Raw genomic sequence first — 20,046 nt, forward strand, 5'->3', positions numbered from 1 at the left:
CTCTCGCCCCGTACGACAGTTTCCGCCCCAGCTCCCGGCAGCGCCTCTCGCCCCGTACGACAGTTTCCGCCCCAGCTCCCGGCAGCGCCTCTCGCCCCGTACGACAGTTTCCGCCCCAGCTCCCGGCAGCGCCTCTCGCCCCGTACGACAATTTCCGCCCCAGCTCCCGGCAGCGCCTCTCGCCCCGTACGACAGTTTCCGCCCCAGCTCCCGGCAGCGCCTCTCGCCCTGTACGACAGTTTCCGCCCCAGCTCCCGGCAGCGCCTCTCGCCGCGTACGACAGTTTCCGCCCCAGCTCCCGGCAGCGCCTCTCGCCGCGTACGACAGTTTCCGCCCCAGCTCCCGGCAGCGCCTCTCGCCGCGTACGACAGTTTCCGCCCCAGCTCCCGGCAGCGCCTCTCGCCCCGTACGAGAGTTTCCGCCTCAGCTCCCGGCAGCGCCTCTCGCCCCGTACGACAGTTTCCGCCCTAGCTCCCGGCAGCGCCTCTCGCCGCGTACGACAGTTTCCGCCCCAGCTCCCGGCAGCCTCTCGCCGCGTACGACAGTTTCCGCCCCAGCTCCCGGCAGCGCCTCTCGCCCCGTACGACAGTTTCCGCCCCAGCTCCCGGCAGCGCCTCTCGCCGCGTACGACAGTTTCCGCCCCAGCTCCCGGCAGCGCCTCTCGCCGCGTACGACAGTTTCCGCCCCAGCTCCCGGCAGCGCCTCTCACCCCGTACGACAGTTTCCGCCCCAGCTCCCGGCAGCGCCTCTTGCCGCGTACGACAGTTTCCGCCCCAGCTCCAGGCAGCGCCTCTCGCCGCGTACGACAGTTTCCGCCCCAGCTCCTGGCACATGCGCGGGGTCTCTCGTGCTCCCTCAAAGTTTCCGCCCCAGCTCCTGGTTTATGAAACGAGCAAATCCTCCCGCCAGCCCGAGCGCTGCAACAGCTGATGATGACGTAGACGACCCACAGCCAAGCACCAGTGATGCCAGCGGTCACTAAATTTTGTATTTTGCTATGTTTTACATTTGTATTTTGGTATGTTTCAAACTAAAATGTTTTCTATTTTTCACACCTGTATTTCGTATTTTTTGTTTTGCACATATTAAACGAATTGTACTGTACGCAGTGTGGTATGCAGTGTTTGACTTAAACCAAATAATGAGCCAAGGTAATGAAATAAGAAAATGTTGATAAAATAAGACTTTAAGATGATTACAATATCATTACACATCACAATATACTTACGTTCATTTAACATAGGCCGACTTACAACCAGATCGGTTTACGACCGGTCAGTCGTAACCAAACGCAGTCGTAAGTCGACGACTACCTGTACTGCACTGTTACCGCTTTACAACATACAGCTATAGAACGATACCTTGAACATCACTCTTTTGTATACTTGTTTTTTCCATTTCCTTTTTTTGTACCGTGGCTTATTTTATAACTTTAATCTACATTTTTCGTTCTGTTAAATCAAGATATAATCTTTTTTTATAATTTAATCTCTCTCTCTTTGTACCAAAGTAAAAGTTTACCTCGGAGCTCGTCAGGGTCTTTGACAACGATATGGGCGTTGAGTTCCTGCAGCTCCTGGTGCAGCTCCTCCACCTTCTTATTGCTCTTCTTCAGCATGTTGTCTACATAAGCCAGGCTCTTCTTGTCCGTGGTGGCTTTGCGCAGATTCTCTGCTCCTTCCTTGATCTTGAGCTCTTTGCGGAGCTCGCGCTTGATCTGGTCCTTGATCTCGTCCAGCTTCTGCTGCACCATGGTGTCGGACAGGTCCATGCTGAGACCCATCAGGGTCAGACGATCCGAAACCATGTGAACTCCAGCATCGCCCTGAGAGAGGGAAAGGAGGAGAGCCAGAGATAGATAGGAAAAAAAAAAAGTTCGAAGGTGAGAAGGACAAAGAGAGAGAGCCAAAGTGGACGAAAGGAGAGAAAAAGGAGACAATGTTGGTTAATCAGGTCTCAATGGTACTTAAATATTACACTGCTGGAGATGATGGCAGGTTTTAAGCATCTTGTGTACACAAGTACACACGTGACACATTAAAGGAAAAGGTGGCTCTACTATAGTGATGCATTTCGCTGCCACAAATTTGTGGCCAGAAAAGCGTCACTGCAAATCAATACAAAGTTCTTCCTATCAGTCACCTTTACCCAAGGATCACATTTCTCTAAACTGTCACCAATCTGTAACTTGGGATGTTGGATTTGTCCTCTTAATGCGAAAATTTATGAACTCAGAATACCACATGTGGAGTCTTTAATACCCATGAGCACTTTTCATTCTTCAGTTTTGTTAAAGTTTCCTGCATAATGCTTTATGCATGTAAATCTGTTCATTTTTAAAGCAGAGATCTCTTTATAAGACACACAAACGGTACAATGCTGATATACACTTGTTTTGTCTCCGTGTCATAATTACATGACTCACACCACCATGAGAGAGTGTCAGGATGTGAGGTTGACGTGCAATTGTGCCGAAAGCAAATTCTTGTTGAGTAAACAGAATGTTCTCTTATGAAAGACATGCTGCACTGGTTGTAACGTGGGAACACACTCTGGATAGGACATCACAGTGCACCATGCACACACACAAGACAGTAACCCAGGCTGAGGTTCAAACCCAAGAGCTGTGAAGCAGCAACGCTACGCGCTGTGCCACCATGCTGACGTAGATTTCATCACTGATCGAAATGCAGCCTCCTACAAAATGGAACACAAGGGGAACGATGGGATTTTGAATTGTCCGCAGTAACAATACCGTGCATGCCTAATATTGTCAAAACATAAGCAAATAACCAAGAGTGCTCTGAGAGCACAATCTCCCCCGCTAGCAACCAGGGCTTTGAACCAGAATTTTTCTCCTATTGGTTCGTTCCGAACAGAAACGGAATTTTAACGTTTCCGGTTTTGGGTTCCACCATTAAATAGACGTTCCCGAACCGGTTAGAACAAAAAAATTTCGTTCCCGGAACGGTTAATTGCGTTCCCTGTCAGCTGTTTAACAAATGGCTATAAAATCATGTCTCTGTCTCATCCAGCTTAAGCCAAATGTAGGCTAATTCTATTACAACCTTCATTAAATAAGACAAGAAATAATTCAAAACAATTATTATTTCAAATGTTGGCGATTTGGATTCTCAGTACGTCTTCCCATCTACACAAACAGAAAAAGTGCCAAAAATGAAAGATAATTCGTTTAGTGTGTTACCAAAGGCTAGTCAGGCCCTATGCATTGATAGGCTAACAGAGGTTAACGTCATTTAATGTTCGCGAGCCTCTCATTAACGTGGACAAATATATTGATATTGTGTTTGAAATTGACGTTTTTGAATAACGATAGACTGCAATATTCACCTCTTATTTAAGATGTGGAGACGTGATAGTAGTCCACCCTCCCGCGCTCTCCATTCAGTCAGCGAACGTCACACAGGAAGTGAACCCCAGCGGGTCATAGAAACTTGCGCAGCAGAAGAATGACTTTTATTTGTAGGCTACGGAAACTTTGAGGAACGAAATAAAAACCGGTATTAACCGGTTACCATTATTTTTAATAAGCGTTTCTGTTCCGGAACATAAAAAATAATAAAGTTTCTGGTTTCGTTTCTGTTCCATGTGAAATAGAAAAAGTTCCCGGTTTTCGTTCCTTGAACCGGTTTAAAGCCCTGCTAGCAACTCTGCCATAACTCTGGTGAAACACGACTGAACTGAATGAAATTGCAATATGCGCATTACTGACATACAACTAAGAATCCTGCCAAGTTTCGTGAAATTCCTCCAAAATTTGCGAGAGCGGTCGATTTCGGAAGGTGAGTACCCTTCCCGGGACGGATGGACGGACGGACGGACGGACATCACCAAGACATAATCCCCTTTCGGGCCTTTCGGCCGGCGGGGGATAAAAATTGTGAGGGAAGTTGATTTCAGAAAGCAAGCACACCTTGATGAAACTGCCAAAGTACAAGTTTGTTAATAATCAAAGGCATAACTCTGGTAAAATTTGCCCAAATTAAACGAAATTTCAATATGCGTATAACTGTCATATAACAAAGCCTTTTGCCAAGTTTGGTGAAATTCCTCCACAAATTATGAGAGGAGTTGATTTCAAAAGAACATACACCCTCATGAAATTGTCAAAGTACAAGTTATTTAATCAAGGGTCAAAACTCTGGTAAAATTTTCACAAACAAAATTAAATCGCAATATGCGTATTACAGTCATATAGCGAAGCCTTTTGCCAAGCTTTGAGAAATTTGTCCAAAAATTGTGAGAGGAGTTGATGTCAGAAGGCGAGCACACCTTCATGAAATTGCGAAAGTAAAAGGGTGGTAATCAAGGACCACAACTCTGGTAAAATGCGACCGAATTGAACAAAATAACAATATGCGTACTACCGGCATACAACGCCGCCTCTTGTCAAGTTTGGTGAAATTCCTCCACAAATTGTGAGAGGAGTTGATTTCAGAAGGAAAAAACACTCGCATGAAGTTGTCAAAATATAATTGTTAATCAAGGGCTGTAACTCTGGTAAAACGTGACTGAATTTAATGAAATTGGAATATGCGTAGTACAAACGTATAACTAAGATTCCTGCCAAGTTTCATGAAATTCCTCCAAAAATTATGAGAGGAGTTGATTTCAACTCCTTCTCGGGATGGACGGACAGACAGGCATCACCACATCATCATCCCCCTTCGGGCCTTTCAGCCAGCGGGGGATTAAAAATAAATAAATAAATAAAATAAAACCCCTAACAGATGGTGACTGCATAATAAAGACATCACAGTGCAGCTGCTCAGCCTGCTACTACACTGGTTACACAGAGGACTTCATAAAGCAAAATGAAAACAGCTCCAGGTGATAAGAATGAAGGTTAACAAAAACCTTCAAAAATGGTTTCAAACATGACTATAGCTTGTATTCAGTCGCATGACTTTTGCTTGCGAGTTTACTTCTGGTGAATGAAGTGGTGGTCAAATGAGCCAATTTGGCTGCTGTTATACAAAGAGCTAGTGAAACTGTCTCTAAGGCTACATCCACACGACAACGGCATCGAGATGTTATTAAAAAAAATATTGCGTCCACATGGGCAACGGATCAGTAAAATATCAGGTCCATATGGCAACGCAACGCTTGCTGAAAACGATGCAATACACATGCCACACCTCTAGGGGCGCTGTAAGACGGTCCCTTCGGAGACACCAGAACAATAGAAGTAAGGACGCATGCGCATAAACTATTATGCGCGAGACTTCATATTAGCCACAAAGTCAGAAAAATCTGTTCGTAAAATTACGTTATAATGACCAAATACAATGAAAAGTATTTTTCCAGTCTCACCTGTGAAAGGTAATCCCATGTGATCTCGTTTGGACGGTAAACCTGTTGGTACAGTTAAACGCAGCACATGAATGAGGCATCTTTATTCTCCGCTTTGACCCATCCAATATGGCGGCGAGGATGACGTATGATTTTACGTGGAAGGCGGCGTCTTTAATGGTCCGGAATAAATTGAATGCTAAACGTTGATGGATTAATTTGTTTTTCTACGCCCTTTTTGAGGAATGTATTGTAGGACTTAAACCAACATCTGAAGAGGTGAGATCGCTCCTTTTTTTCCCCTATTTTTGCTGGCGGGATTGACTCTGCCCTAAGGGCTATTCTCTCTCTCTCTCTCTCTCTCTCTCTCTCTCACTTTGCACCATTACACAATAATCACAGTGAAAATATTTTGCAAGCGTGTTTCATGAACCAAGTTATAGGATTTGTTGACAACTCGCATCGAGTTTGTTACACTTCTACCCGGCGTGAAGCACATGTGGTTGTGACGTCATCGTAAACAAATCCGTTCTACTCATCCAGACGACTTCGCAACGGCGCCGTTGCCAGATCTTTCCACTCTGGAACCCGTTCTCAAAAGATTTCGTTTTGGGGCACCCAAAACGCCGGTGCCGTGTGGACGCCAGGCCGAAACGATAAACAATTTTATCAGATTCACCTGAATCCGTTGCCGTGTGGACAGGGCCCAAGTATTTTCGCAGTTTAGAGGCCAATACACGGTCAAAATCCCTCCAGAAAGTTGCTCTTTGCGATGGGATACACTACCGTTCAAAAGTTTGGGGTCACTTTGAAATTTCCTTATTTTTGAAAGAAAAGCACTGTTCTTTTCAATGAAGATCACTTTAAACTAATCAGAAATCCACTCTATACATTGCTAATGTGGTAAATGACTATTCTAGCTGCAAATGTCTGGTTTTTGGTGCAATATCTCCATAGGTGTATAGAGGCCCATTTCCAGCAACTCTCACTCCAGTGTTCTAATGGTACAATGTGTTTGCTCATTGCCTCAGAAGGCTAATGGATGATTAGAAAACCCTTGTACAATCATGTTAGCACAGCTGAAAACAGTTGAGCTCTTTAGAGAAGCTATAAAACTGACCTTCCTTTGAGCAGATTGAGTTTCTGGAGCATCACATTTGTGGGGTCGATTAAATGCTCAAAATGGCCAGAAAAATGTCTCGACTATATTTTCTATTCATTTTACAACTTATGGTGGGAAATAAAAGTGTGACTTTTCATGGAAAACACAAAATTGTCTGGGTGACCCCAAACTTTTGAACGGTAGTGTAGATCCTTACACACCAACAAAGAAGGATTTTTCCTAGGAGTTGGAAAATTATCCATTCGTTGATTTACTATCTGGTGCTGCAGACATCGTTCTACACGGACAAACAGATGAAGACCTGGAAGAACATGGAGGCGAACAGCTTTTTAATATGTGACTGGGATAAAGATCTGGGGATCAGAACACTACAAGATACAGGATTTATCATTTCTGCCTGGGTAAGTTGGGCTTTTTGGACACATCTTCGCGATGGTTGCTAGGACGCTACAAGTTTTAGTATCGGGTGTAAACAAACCACAGCTGCTCAATTCTCAATCCTCCCTGCTCTTCTCTTCCAGCTAAATCTTCCACAAAGATCCACAGAAACCCCTTTAAAGACCTGGGTACTGGTGAAACAGGACGGAGAAGTTATCACGGCTCACTGTAACTGCACGGCCGGGGAAGCAGTGTCGTGCTGTTAACTTGTGAGCTCTGCTTGTGTGTTTATGCGGATCATCTCGATTATCTCATCTCTCTAGTTCAGTGGAGGAGCCCAATCTATATCATCATCCTTGTAAAGATTGCCAAGACATCCTGACAAATACAGTGAAAAACACACGTGTTAGTTTACAACATGGCGACCATGATCAAACAGTAAACAAAAACACATTTGAGGACTTGAGGATCTCCTGAACATCACGAAATAATGGAAAATGGTGAGAAAAGTGATTTGTGAATCCAAACGAAATAAATCAGAGGAATTTACAAACCTTTCACAAAGTGATCATTGCAAACTCGAGTGTTCTTCGACTCCACTCCCTTCCATCACAGCAGAAGGTTCAAAGAGTCACCTTTCTTGTCATCTTTTGGTAAAATACTCTGCTATTTCACCCTTTATCACTTCACAGGGAACCCGGAACAAACTTTTTCAGTTTGACGGTTTGTTAGATTCGAGCAGCTCAAAACACAAGTGTAGGGCATTTTCATGACTAGCAAGGCGCCCCAGTGATAGTAATGCTTTGTGAACAGTGAGCTTAGCTGACCACCACTTCACGTCTTGTATAGCCAATGAGGCGGGTGTGACATCAGATGCAACCCACTTAAGCCTAGGTCACAACCGGACGTACGATTTTTTTTGGCCGTGCGATTTTTGGCGTTTCCCAAATCGCTGTGTTTTTTTTGTTCATGGAGAAAGACGCACGTTGGCCGTAAGTTTGTCTTGCAACCTGAAAAAAACGTAAGCGCCCGTAGAGTTTGCTTGACATGACAAAGAACCTCTGCGGCTGGTCTACGGCTCGAAAATCAGCACGTCACGCACGCCCTCCGTGCGTTTCTGCACATAGACCGGCCGTAGGAGCACGTACGGCTGGTTGTGACCTAGGCTTTATATCTGACTTCGACCCTCATCCCTACTACACAGACTCTAGAAGCAGAAAGTCCTTACTGTACAGACTCTGGCTCCAAATTTGACAACATGACAGTAATTTTGGCTTCATTCCTATAGATTGGAAGGCAATGAAGCTACGCCATCCATGATTTTTTTTTTTAATCCAGTCAATGGCATCTACAAAGTTTGAAAAGAAGTAATTTTGCCTAATCATTGGTGCAATGCATGAATGAAGCCAACAAGTTGAAGTCTCCAAAAACATTTGATGGCTTTTGGTCTCAATGTTGACTCGTTCTTACTTTCATTTGAACTTGTTCTTGGTCTTGACAAAAGTCATGACTAGTGCTCTTGTTTATATTGGGATAGAATAAATATATTGGGCATTTAAAACTACATTTTACGTTTGAACAAACAGTATTTCATATTATTTTATGTGCTTTTGTTGGCAATTCTCACATATTCTTTCACGATGATGCATACTGGCCTGAATATGCCTTGCTCTTTTACTTCCTGCCCCAATCTTTCATGTCTCCTCTTCAGTCTTTACTGTCACAGCTGATAAAGCTGCTGGGTTTTCAGGACTGCAGCCCACTCTGGAAACAAGGCCTCGTAAACCCCACTTCGCAAATCCAAAGTTATTATTATCTGCCCACAATAAATTGTTGCTGAGAAGAGAGAGATAGAGAGATAGAGAGTGCTTGCGACATTGTGCCTCAGTCTTACTCAGCATCGTCTCACATATCATCCAATGTAGCCATGAAGTGCAGGTGAGAAGCAGATTCCCAGAAATTCTCTCATGCCCCTTTTCCACCAAAGCAGTTCCAGGGCTGGTTCGAGGACAGTGCTTAGTTTGGAACCGGGTTTTCTGTTTCCACTGACAAAGAACTGGCTCTGGGGCCAGAAAAAACGGTTCCAGGCTAGCACCAATTCTCTGCTGGGCCAGAGGAAAGAACCGCTTATGTCAGCAGGGGGCAGAGTTGTTAAGACCAACAACAATAACACCACGAAAGATCGCCATTTTTAGGCGACGAGAAGCAGCAGCTGTACAAACGCGAAGTCATCCCTTATTATTGTTGTTGCTTCTTCCGTGTTGTTTTTGCTCCGATATTCGCGCCAAGGTTTATGCAAACGTAGCGACGTAACTGACGTATACAGCGACGTAATGACGTATACAGCGACGTAACTGACGTGTCTTCCCTTAGCACCGCGAGCTATGGAAAAGCAAACTGGTTCTCAGCTGGCTCGCAAGTTGAACGAGTTGTGAACCAGCACCGGCCACGAACCAGCCCTGGAACTGATTTGGTGGAAAAGGGGTATCAGATAATGTTGTCAAAAATCAATTATTGTAGTTATTGTAGTAATTCTCTCTTAACCCAGAAAAATGCTGGGGGAAGTAAGCAGCCCACCTCTGATTACAGGACGTTAACATTTTTTTAAAAATAAAGTTTCAGGGTGGCACGGTGGTGTAGTGGTTAGCACGGTTGCCTCACAGCAAGAAGGTTTTGGGTTCGAACCCAGCGGCTGGCGAGGGCCTTTCTGTGTGGAGTTTGCATGTTCTCCCCGTGTCTGCGTGGGTTTCCTCCGGGTGCTCTGGTTTCCCCCACAGTCCAAAGACATGCAGTTAGGTTAACGTGGGGCGGCCTTGGGCTGAAGTGCCCTTGAGCAAGGTACCGAACCCCTGACTGCTCCCCGGGCACTGTAGTGTGGCTGCCCACTGCTCTGGCTGTGCGTGTTCACTGCTTCAGATGGGTTAAATGCAGAGGATGAATTTCACTGTGCTTGAAGTGTGCATGTGACAAAGGTTTCTTCTTCAGATGTTCAACTCTACATCAGTATCGGCCTTGCAAGGTTCAGGATGATTTTAACCAGTAGTAGATTTTACAGGATTTTCAATTTTGTCAGCAATATTAACAGCAGCATTGATGTGTTTCATCACAGTACAGTCATATCCTTTAGCTCACAGCTCAAAAACACATTTTAGTGTGCAGTACTTCTTTAACCAGGTTATAGACAGACAGCATGTTGGCACAGAGGCTAGCGTTGGCACCTCACAGCTCCAGGATTTGATCCTGAGCTCAGGCAGGGCTCTACAGTGCGCACGTTTCACTCGCATTTGCGAGCTAATTTTTCGGCATGCGAACGACGGAAAAAAAAAAAAAAAAACGCGCATTCGTGCGAGGGCTTCTTGCGGCCGACAATTTAGGAAAGCACTGAGCACAGACGCAATGAGTTTAACATTCTAAAATGTATCAAAGTGTGTGTGTTCAGTGTTGTGCGTGTTCTGCCTGCGCCTTGCTCCCTGTCTGTAGTTGCGTGCATTGCCCGTCTTGCACCTGCGGTGATTCCCATGGCAGCCGGGGGGAGTGAAAAAGTTACATTTTTTTTGCCGTTCTGCCACATCTTTCTGTGATTGCCCCTCTTTCCCACGGTTGTACATTGTGGGTGTGGCATTAAGTGGGAAAAGTGCTTTTTAGGGATTCATCAGATCATTCAACTGAGAGATAACTGAGAGCTGGTTCGGACCGAGCTGAGAAACATATTCGCTATGCAGAGAATAACGGCGTTTTTTTAAAAGCAATGATGGTGGAAACAAGAATAAAAGAACGGACGAGGAAGAAAGTGTAGTGAAGAAAGCTAGAACGATGAGAGAAGGTGCGGGAAAATTATATAATGAGATGGAAAGCGCACACCCCAGTGCAAACATTTAGATGGGAACATACAACACAGCAGAAAACAAATAATATACAGTATATACAAATGGTGCATGTCACAACACAGCAGAAAAACAAAGAATATATACACAACTGGGCGTGTTGAGTTGCAGATGTTAATTGCACATTAGTTATAGAAACTCAGTTCAGCTACAAAACTCAGGATATTGCACTGTATTTGGTATTGCACTGTATTGGGTATGGATGTAAAAGTGTAGAAATATAAATATAAAATATACAAAAGCTATAAAAACTAAAAAGTCGCTCTGTGAGGTTGCACTGTAATAAGTATTGCACTGTATCAGGCAAGTGTGAGAATATTGTCCTTTTAGGTCCTTGTTGGTGCATTGTTGCACCTGCCAGAAGTGGCATCAGTCAGTGCATGTACCGTAATTAGCCTTTTTCACATTACGTCACTTGCAGAAGAACCTCACATGCGTTTTCAGCCTTTTGAATGGAAGAAGAGGCGGCATGCTAATCTGCTGGCTAACAAGTAGCAACCATAGAAACAGTCAGTAAACTTCCTCTCCAAAACAAGGCAGATAGGTGACTGGAATGGTTGCTAACAATATGTAATGATAAACAACAATGCGCAATATTATTATCAATCTTACCTGTGAATGGCACAGTTTTGTTAACATATATTGCCGCCGTATACCTCTTCTTCCATTCAAAAGGCTGAAAACGGATACAAGTTCCCCTGCAAGTGATGTAGTGTGAAAAAGGCTAATTGTTCAAGGTGGTTATGGCCTGTGGGAAAAAACTGTTTTTGAGTCTGTTGGTCCTTGGTTTGATGCACCTGTAACGCCCGCCTGAGGGCAGCAAGTCAAAGAACTCAGAGCCAGGGTGGGAGCTGTCCTTGATGATGTTGTTAGCTCTGCTGAGCTCTGCTCTCTGTTTAGCTACTGTTTGTTCATTCATTCAGTTGTTCGTTATTCATTTGTTTGTTCATTCATTCATTCATTCATTCTCAATTGAATTTTGCGTTTTATGTGTTGGTGTGTCTAAGGTTTGCGCTGCAATAAACCTTTAAAATGAAAACCTACTTGTGCTTGTGCCCCCATTTTTTTCCCTGTGCTCCTAAAATTTTTAACTTAGGAGCACGTGTGCTCCTGAAAAAAAAAAAAAAAGTTAGTGTAGAGCCCTAAGCTCAGGATAGGGTCTGTGTGAAATTCTCCGATTTCGTCCCAGTTCCCAAAAACATGCAGGTAGAAAGACTCTACACTGCCCCTCGGTGTGAATGCGTGTGCGTGGTGCCATCCAGGGAGCATTCCCGTCATGCCCGTTGTTCCCAGGATCAGCTCTGGATCCACCGTGACCCTGACCAGAATAAAGCATGACTGCAGATGAATGAATGAACTCGCAGACAATTATCTTTGGGCCCCAAACATCCATCCATCCATCCATCCATCCAGCCATTATCTGTAGCCGCTTTATCCTGTTACAGGGTCACAGGCAAGCTGGAGCCTATCCCAGCTGACTACGGGCGAAAGGCGGGGTACACCCTGGACAAGTCGCCAGGTCATCACAGGGCTGACACATAGACAAACAACCATTCACACTCACATTCACACCTACGGTCAATTTAGAGTCGCCAGTTAACCTAACCTGCATGTCTTTGGACTGTGAGGGGAACCGGAGCACCCGGAGGAAACCCACGCGGACACGGGGAGAACATGCAAACTCCACACAGAAAAGCCTTTGTCAGCTGCTGGGCTCGAACCCAGGACCTTCTTGCTGTGAGGCGACAGCGCTAACCACTACACCACCATGCTGCTCAGCCCCAAACATTTTTTTTTTTTTTTAAATCTACTAGGCTGTTTTTGGGTGAAGGGAAAATAAATGTACATTTTCACATCTGTGAGTTCACGTTTAGTGACAGCAGGCATATTTTGGAAAGAAAAAAAAAATTCTGAACTTTATCCACACATGGGGATTAGTAAGAAATTTCAGAGACAGCATATCTGAATAGTTATTTGGTTAACCATATGAACTGCATACTGTCTTTGTGTCTTCAATTTGGAGCACATCATCATAGTAATTTGGAGAGAAACATGGGATTTATAGGCTGACGGAGCTTGTAATTGCTGTAGACGAGTTTCTAAAATGTGCTATTTAAATGTTAGCATACAAGAAAGATCAGAGCAGCCGCACTACAGAAAATACCACAGCTGGGCACTGTTCAAGTCAAGCATTTTCAAGAAAAATTATATACACTATGTTGTTGCTTTAATCGTTTGGTGTCAGCTTTATAACTGAGCCTTCTTTCATCATTCATTCATTCTTGTTAAGACAGATCACACACATTGAACTAACCCAACCACACCATGCTTGCATTTGTTAATCTTCTGATTTATAGTTAAACTGTAAACTCTGGTTGTGTTATCAGCATGGAAAGCTGTGCATATGGGTCTGTCTCAGAAACTGGGTACTGTGGGGGTCCCCCACTAAATATACTCACAGTCAGTAAACTATACGGTTTTGAATGGTGATGTTGGTTTTAATTTGAAATAAAATGATGAAAGAAATAATACAGATAAAACTAAATCTTTGATGTGAATACTCTATTCAGAATTTGGCAAAAATTCTGCAAATTCGTGGAAACATGGCGGCTTGATCTGGGACATGATAAACGGTTGACTACATCGCATTCCCTTAAAAAGGTTGTAGTCCACTGACAAGTCTACAGTTATCACTAATTGTATTTTAAGTTGTAACTTTATACACCTAAGGATCGGTGCGCTCACAGAATAATCATAACCGTAATAAAACATCCTGCAAAATATTTGATCACCGTTGTAACTCCATTTTCCGCATACCCAAAACCAATACGATCGTGTGTTTTGATCTAAACGGAAAGCCTCAGGGTCGAGGTCACTACCTCACCATAAGTAGTAACTTAAAATCACTACGCCATATAAACATTTAGTTATAAATCTGCGATTTTGTTTTTTAAAACGAAAGCTGAAAGTTAGGTATAGAATATGTTTCTTACAGAATGTTACGATGGTAGCTGGTCTTGTATGAATTTCTGAGCTATAAAATGAGTCGTGGTCTATTTTTTACCGTAGCGTGTTATTTGTGTGCGGGGAAGGACACACATTAACAATTTGCATGTGTAGAATGGAATTTTCCACTCCAGCAGTTAGAAGTCGATCGTGCTTCCGTTTGCAGTCTTTGTTACGTGGGTGATCTGTTCAGATGTTAATCACTGAAACGGTGAGTTTTGACAGTTTTATTTTGTTTTAGTCTTGCAGTATAAGGCAATAGAATGTTTCTTTTTCATCTTACTTTCATATTTCGAAGTGTTTGCGTATTTTTGGCCAATATTTTGCAACCATGGTCAATTTAGATCGAACTTTTGATAGAATCTACGGCCAGTCATTTTGCCCCGGCCCCGCCTCGCGCTCCGCCTGGTGTGGTAGTGATGTCCGGTTGCTCGCGTGCCGCAGCAGAGACCCGCGTGACCTTCAGCCGGTACAGCCGCTGTTCTTTTACCAGCGCCGTTATTCTCATCTTTCCGGTGTGTTCTTGATTTTTCCATTGTGTCCCATTTCGCCATATCAAATACCCAAAATGGATCATATTATTCATATTTAAAGTGAATAATCAATTCAGTCATTATAGCTTGGCATTTTTAACCCAAGCAATCAAAAAGAGGAAATTTATTCCATATTTTCACTCCTCTGTGAAGGAGGGGCTTTAATTCTTCATGATGTAGTTATTTTATATGGAAATCAATTTTACAAAAGCATTTGAATTGTAATCAAAAAAAATTTCCACAGTGGAGGCCAGATAAAGCAAGATGCTATCTTTATTCTTATTAAACATGACAAAAGAAACATTGAGTGTTAGGTAAATGCAAAAAAAAAAAAAAAAAGTAAAATTAGAAAACTCATTTTTTGACCATAATGTCCGAAATGAGAGAGCAGTTTCTGAGACAGACCCATATAGGTACACACACACACACACACACAAATCAGTTATTCGGGCTTGTGCAAAGGCCCTGGGCCAAGCTGTACAACTGAGACCATAAATCAGGGTGACAAGGCTATGATTCAAAATACCTCCTCCCCCCTCTCTCTCTCTCTCTCTCTATCTCTTTTTTAATCTATAAGGCCAGTGAAATTTAGAGGTTATACAGAAGGTCTAAAGACAGTCAAATGTGCAAACAAAAGCAGTGTGGGAGATAAACCAGGGAGTATAAAGTGTTCCTAAAATCAAGGCGTGTGTTTTAGAGTTTGTGCATGCCATGTCTTTGTGGACAACAATGTACAATTATAGCTGAATATGCTCATTTTAATTTTACTGTTTGAGATTTTAAGGACGTTCAGAGTGCAGTCATTATACCAGTGCTTCCTCACGCAAAGCACGCAGAGTGAAGTGCCATACTTACAAGAATATGGTAAATGCAGCGATCTGATTTTTGATGGTTTTTACAAACGATGAGCGTGTACCACCACAGGGTACTCAACGATAAGTACAAGGCAACATCTCAAAATACCGGACCACCAGACTACAAAATTTGCATCTTTAATTTACATAAGATAGATGTGTTTTTATCCAGCACTTATTTTTAATTTACTTTTTAAAAAAATAATGTGGGATTATTTACTAACACATTTTACACTTATTGGGAGCGCTGCTTTTAGGCAATACCTAAATATTTTAGATAAGATGGATGGATGGACGGATAGATAAGATGGATATGAAGTCTATTTGTGGTTAAACTTGTCAAAATAACCTAAAAGACACAAGCCAGACATGCACATCTTTTATATGTGATGTGAAGAGAAAACACCAGCTCAGTGCTAAGACTTGCTGACATGTGTTGAAGGTGGAAACATTATGTGCTGCTTCAGACATTTTGGAGCTTTTAAGTTTCTGACTATGGCCGAGTCGCCCCCTATATGGAAAAGTACATACTTACAGTGGTGCTTGAAAGTTTGTGAACCCTTTAGAATTTTCTATATTTCTGCATAAATACGACCTAAAACATCATCAGATTTTCACACAAGTCCTAAAAGTAGATAAAGAGAACCCAGTTAAACAAATGAGACGAAAATATTATACTTGGTCATTTATTTATTGAGGAAAATGATCCAATATTACATATCTGTGAGTGGCAAAAGTATGTGAACCTTTACTTTCAGTATCTGGTGTGGCCCCCTTGTCAACATCAATGTCCTTGACCTGTGGTGTCCCCCAGGGGTCAATCCTTGGACCATTACTATTCAACCTTTATATGCTCCCACTTGGACAAATTATCAAGAACAACTCAATTTTGTATCACTGCTACGCAGATGGCACCCAAATTTATTTTGCTCTATCACCTAATGATTATGCCCCCCTGAATGTCTCTACCAGTGTATCGACCAAATCAACAACTGGATGTCACAAAATTTTCTTCAGCTGAACACAGATAAAACAGAACTAATTCTATTTGGGGAAAAACGATGAAAGACTCAGGATTACCACTATTCTTGACACAAAGGGGATTAAAACAAAAAAAAGATGTGGTTAAAAATCTTGGTGTTTTTATTGACAGCGAGCTAAACTTTGACAGTCACATGAAAGCAATCACTAAAACGGCATTTTATCACCTAAAAAACATTTCCAAACTAAGAGGACTTGTGTCAAAAAATGATCTGGAAAAACTGATACATGCCTTCATCTCTAGCAGGGTTGACTACTGCAATGGCCTTTTCACAGGCCTGCCAAAAAAGACCATCAAACGACTTCAACTGGTTCAAAATGCAGCGGCGAGGGTTCTCACACGAACAAAAAGAACAGAGCACATTACTCCAATTCTAAGGTCCCTTCACTGGCTTCCAGTAAGCTACAGAATTGACTTTAAAGTATTGCTGCTGGTGTACAAATCTCTAAAAATGGTACAGGGCCCAATTACCTCCCTGATATGTTGCAGCGGCCTAACCCAATCAGATCTACCAGATCGCAACAGAAAAATTTACTGGTAAAACCTGTTGTTAAAACAAAGTGTGGTGAAGCAGCTTTTAGCTTTTTATGCAGTACAGCTATGGAACCAACTGCCAGAGGACATCAAAAATGCTCCTGCTGTTGGCAGCTTTAAATCGAGACTAAAGACCAAGCTGTTCTCAGATGCTTTCTACTAACTGATAAATATCATCTTTACATGCTTTAAACTTTAATTAACTTTTATTCCATTTTATTCTGCTGTTTTTTACTGAACTTTTACTTCATTACTTTTTCTACTATTGTTTAATTCTTATATTATTTTTATTTTTCTCTCTTCTTCCCCCTTTATTTTACATAATTTTATTTTCTATTGTTTACTGTTTTGCCTTTACCTCTGTAAAGCACATCGAACTGCCACTGTGTATGAAATGCGCTATATAAATAAACTTGCCTTGTGCAGCAATAACTGCAACTAAACGTTTGCGGTAACTGTTGATCAGTCCTGCACACCGGCTTGGAGGAATTTTAGCCCATTCCTCTGTACAGAACAGCTTCAACTCTGGGATGTTGGTGGGTTTCCTCACATGAACTGCTCGCTTCAGGTCCTTCTACAATATTTCCATTGGATTAAGGTCAGGACTTTGACTTGGCCATTCCAAAACATTAACTTTATTCTTCTTTAACCATTCTTTGGTAGAACGACTTGTGTGCTTAGGCCAAGTTTACATTAGACCGTATCTGTCTCGTTTTCTTCGCGGATGCACCGTCCGTTTACATTAAAATGCCGGGAAACGCCGGGAAACGGGAATCCACCAGCATCCACGTATTCAATCCAGTTCGTATGTGATCCGGTGCTGTGTAAACATTGAGAATACGCGGATACGCTGTGCTGAGCTCTAGCTGACGTCGTCATTGGACAACGTCACTGTGACATCCACCTTCCTGATTCGCTGGCGTTGGTCATGTGACGCGACTGCTGAAAAACGGCGCGGACTTCCACCTTGTATCACCTTTCATTAAAGAGTATAAAAGTATGAAAATACTGCAAATACTGATGCAAATACTGCCTATTGTGTAGTTATGATTGTCTTTAGGCTTGCCATCCTTCCACTTGCAAGTGGTAAGTGACGCGCATGCCCGATATGCACTGGGATCACACACACAGCTGCTCAGTCCCGAATCACTGCTCGTGCGCTTCACTCGCGCGCTCTGTGAGCTGCGCAGGGCCGGAGTGCGCACCCTCCAGAGGGCACTCGCTGTTCAGGGCGGAGTGATTTGGAGCGCAGGATGCCTGCAGAGCCAAGCCGGTGAGGAGAACATATTTCAACTTACGTGCCGTCTAATTAGTCATGTGATTAGCGTATCCGTGCATTGGTGTTGCTGTGTGCACGCGAATCGTGTATTGGTGTTGTGTGCACGCTAATCGTTTTTAAAAAATGTTAATCTGATGATCTGCTGATACGGTCTAATGTAAACCCCACCTTAGGGTCGTTGTCTTGCTGCATGACCCACCTTCTCTTGAGATTCAGTTCATGGACAGATGTCCTGACATTTTCCTTTAGAATTCACGGGTATAATTCAGAATTCATTGTTCCATCAATGATGGCAAGCCGTCCTGGCCCAGATGCAGCAAAACGGGCCCAAACCATGATACTACCACCACCATGTTTCACAGATGGGATAAGGTTCTTATGCTGGAACGCAGTGTTTTCCTTTCTCCAAACATAACGCTTCTCATTTAAACCAAAAAGTTCTATTTTGGTCTCATCCGTCCACAAAACATTTTTCCAATAGCCTTCTGGCTTGTCCACGTGATCTTTAGCAAACTGCAGACGAGCAGCAATGTTCTTTTTGGAGAGCAGTGGCTTTCTCCTTGCAACCCTGCCATGCACACCATTGTTGTTCAGTGTTCTCCTGATGGTGGACTCGTGAACATTAACATTAGCCAATGTGAGAGAGGCCTTCAGTTGCTTAGAAGTTACCCTGGGGTCCTTTGTGACCTCGCCGATTATCACACGCCTTCCTCTTGGAGTGATCTTTGTTGGTCGACCACTCCTGGGGAGGGTAACAATGGTCTTGAATTTCCTCCATTGGTACACAATCTGTCTGACTGTGGATTGGTGGAGTCCAAACTCTTTAGAGATGGTTTTGTAACCTTTTCCAGCCTGATGAGCATCAACAACGCTTTTTCTGAGGTCCTCAGAAATCTCCTTTGTTCGTGCCATGATACACTTCCACAAACATGTGTTGTGAAGATCAGACTTTGATAGATCCCTGCTCTTTAAATAAAACAGGGTGCCCACTCACACCCGATCGTCATCCCATTGACTGAAAACACCTGACTCTAATTTCAGCTTCAAATTAACTGCTAATCCTAGAGGTTCACATACTTTTGCCACTCACATAATGTGTAATATTGGATCATTTTCCTCAATAAATAAATGACCAAGTATAATATTTTTGTCTCATTTGTTTAACTGGGTTCTCTTTATCTACTTTTAGGACTTGTGTGGAAATCTGATGTTTTAGGTCATATTTATGCAGAAATATAGAAAATTCTAAAGGGTTCGCAAACTTTCAAGCACCACTGTATTTGTGTATACCATACACTTAACCAACTCACCCAACCTTAACATATCGGTTAGCAGTTTTTAGCCTCATCAGTTAGGTTGCTGGGCAACACATTGGAGCATTCACTTTTCTGGTGGGCTAGCTAATGAATCTGTTATTTGTCCACCCCTGCTAAGGCTAAAATTTTGTTTCTGGAAGTTTAATTTCACAAACTGATTTGTCACAAGTCAGTGCGGACACCAGGCTGGAGCCTGTGCAAAGCCTCCACAGTTAAAAACAAGCTGTCCTCACCTATTCTCTAGATCAGAGGGTTTCAACGTTTCTGGGTCGAAGGCATATCAAAAGGTCAAATCAGAACATTAAGGCACACCAACGTAAAGCTGGTTATCAATTATGAAGAATCAAACTGAAAAAAGTAAAAGTAAAATGTAAAAGTAGGTGACCGTGACTATGCAGTGTATCCTTGCAACAGTGTTGATATGTAGTAAAGCAACATGGCGAGTGTGTGGAAGGAGGAGTGGTGAGACGGAGATCTCAGCTTCTCATGAAATCTCCAGTGCTCCTTACAGGCACAGATCGAGGAGAAGCCATTTTATTTTATTACGTGATAAGTGCCTATTGTGAATACAGACTGGAGGTGATCAATCACTGCAGGAGTCTCTGCCATGGGGGTTGCTAGTTAGCCCTTCATGCTCTCCAAGCTTAAACATTAACCGTCTCCTCAGCCTTTGTACTCTCAAAATGGAACTGACAATTACAGCAATCGCCATTTCTATCAGCTACGATAACAAGTCTCGTTCCCAGAACTAAATGTATTTTCGAAATCAAACTGAGAATGAGCC

General features: G+C 43.0%; 1 protein-coding gene across 4 annotated transcripts in view; it reads right to left on the reverse strand.

The window, feature by feature from the left end:
- pkn2b (protein kinase N2b) overlaps positions 1-20,046 on the reverse strand; it is a 157,617-nt gene that overhangs the window by 84,456 nt on the left and 53,115 nt on the right. For all 4 annotated transcript variants that reach the window (XM_060919748.1, XM_060919749.1, XM_060919747.1 and 1 more), the window contains exon 2: positions 1,522-1,825. In XM_060919748.1, the coding sequence (XP_060775731.1) occupies positions 1,522-1,825 (304 nt within the window). The remainder of the gene's footprint in view (positions 1-1,521; positions 1,826-20,046) is intronic.

This window comes from Neoarius graeffei, chromosome 4, assembly GCF_027579695.1.
Source record: "Neoarius graeffei isolate fNeoGra1 chromosome 4, fNeoGra1.pri, whole genome shotgun sequence".
Classification (NCBI taxonomy): Eukaryota; Metazoa; Chordata; class Actinopteri; order Siluriformes; family Ariidae; genus Neoarius; species Neoarius graeffei.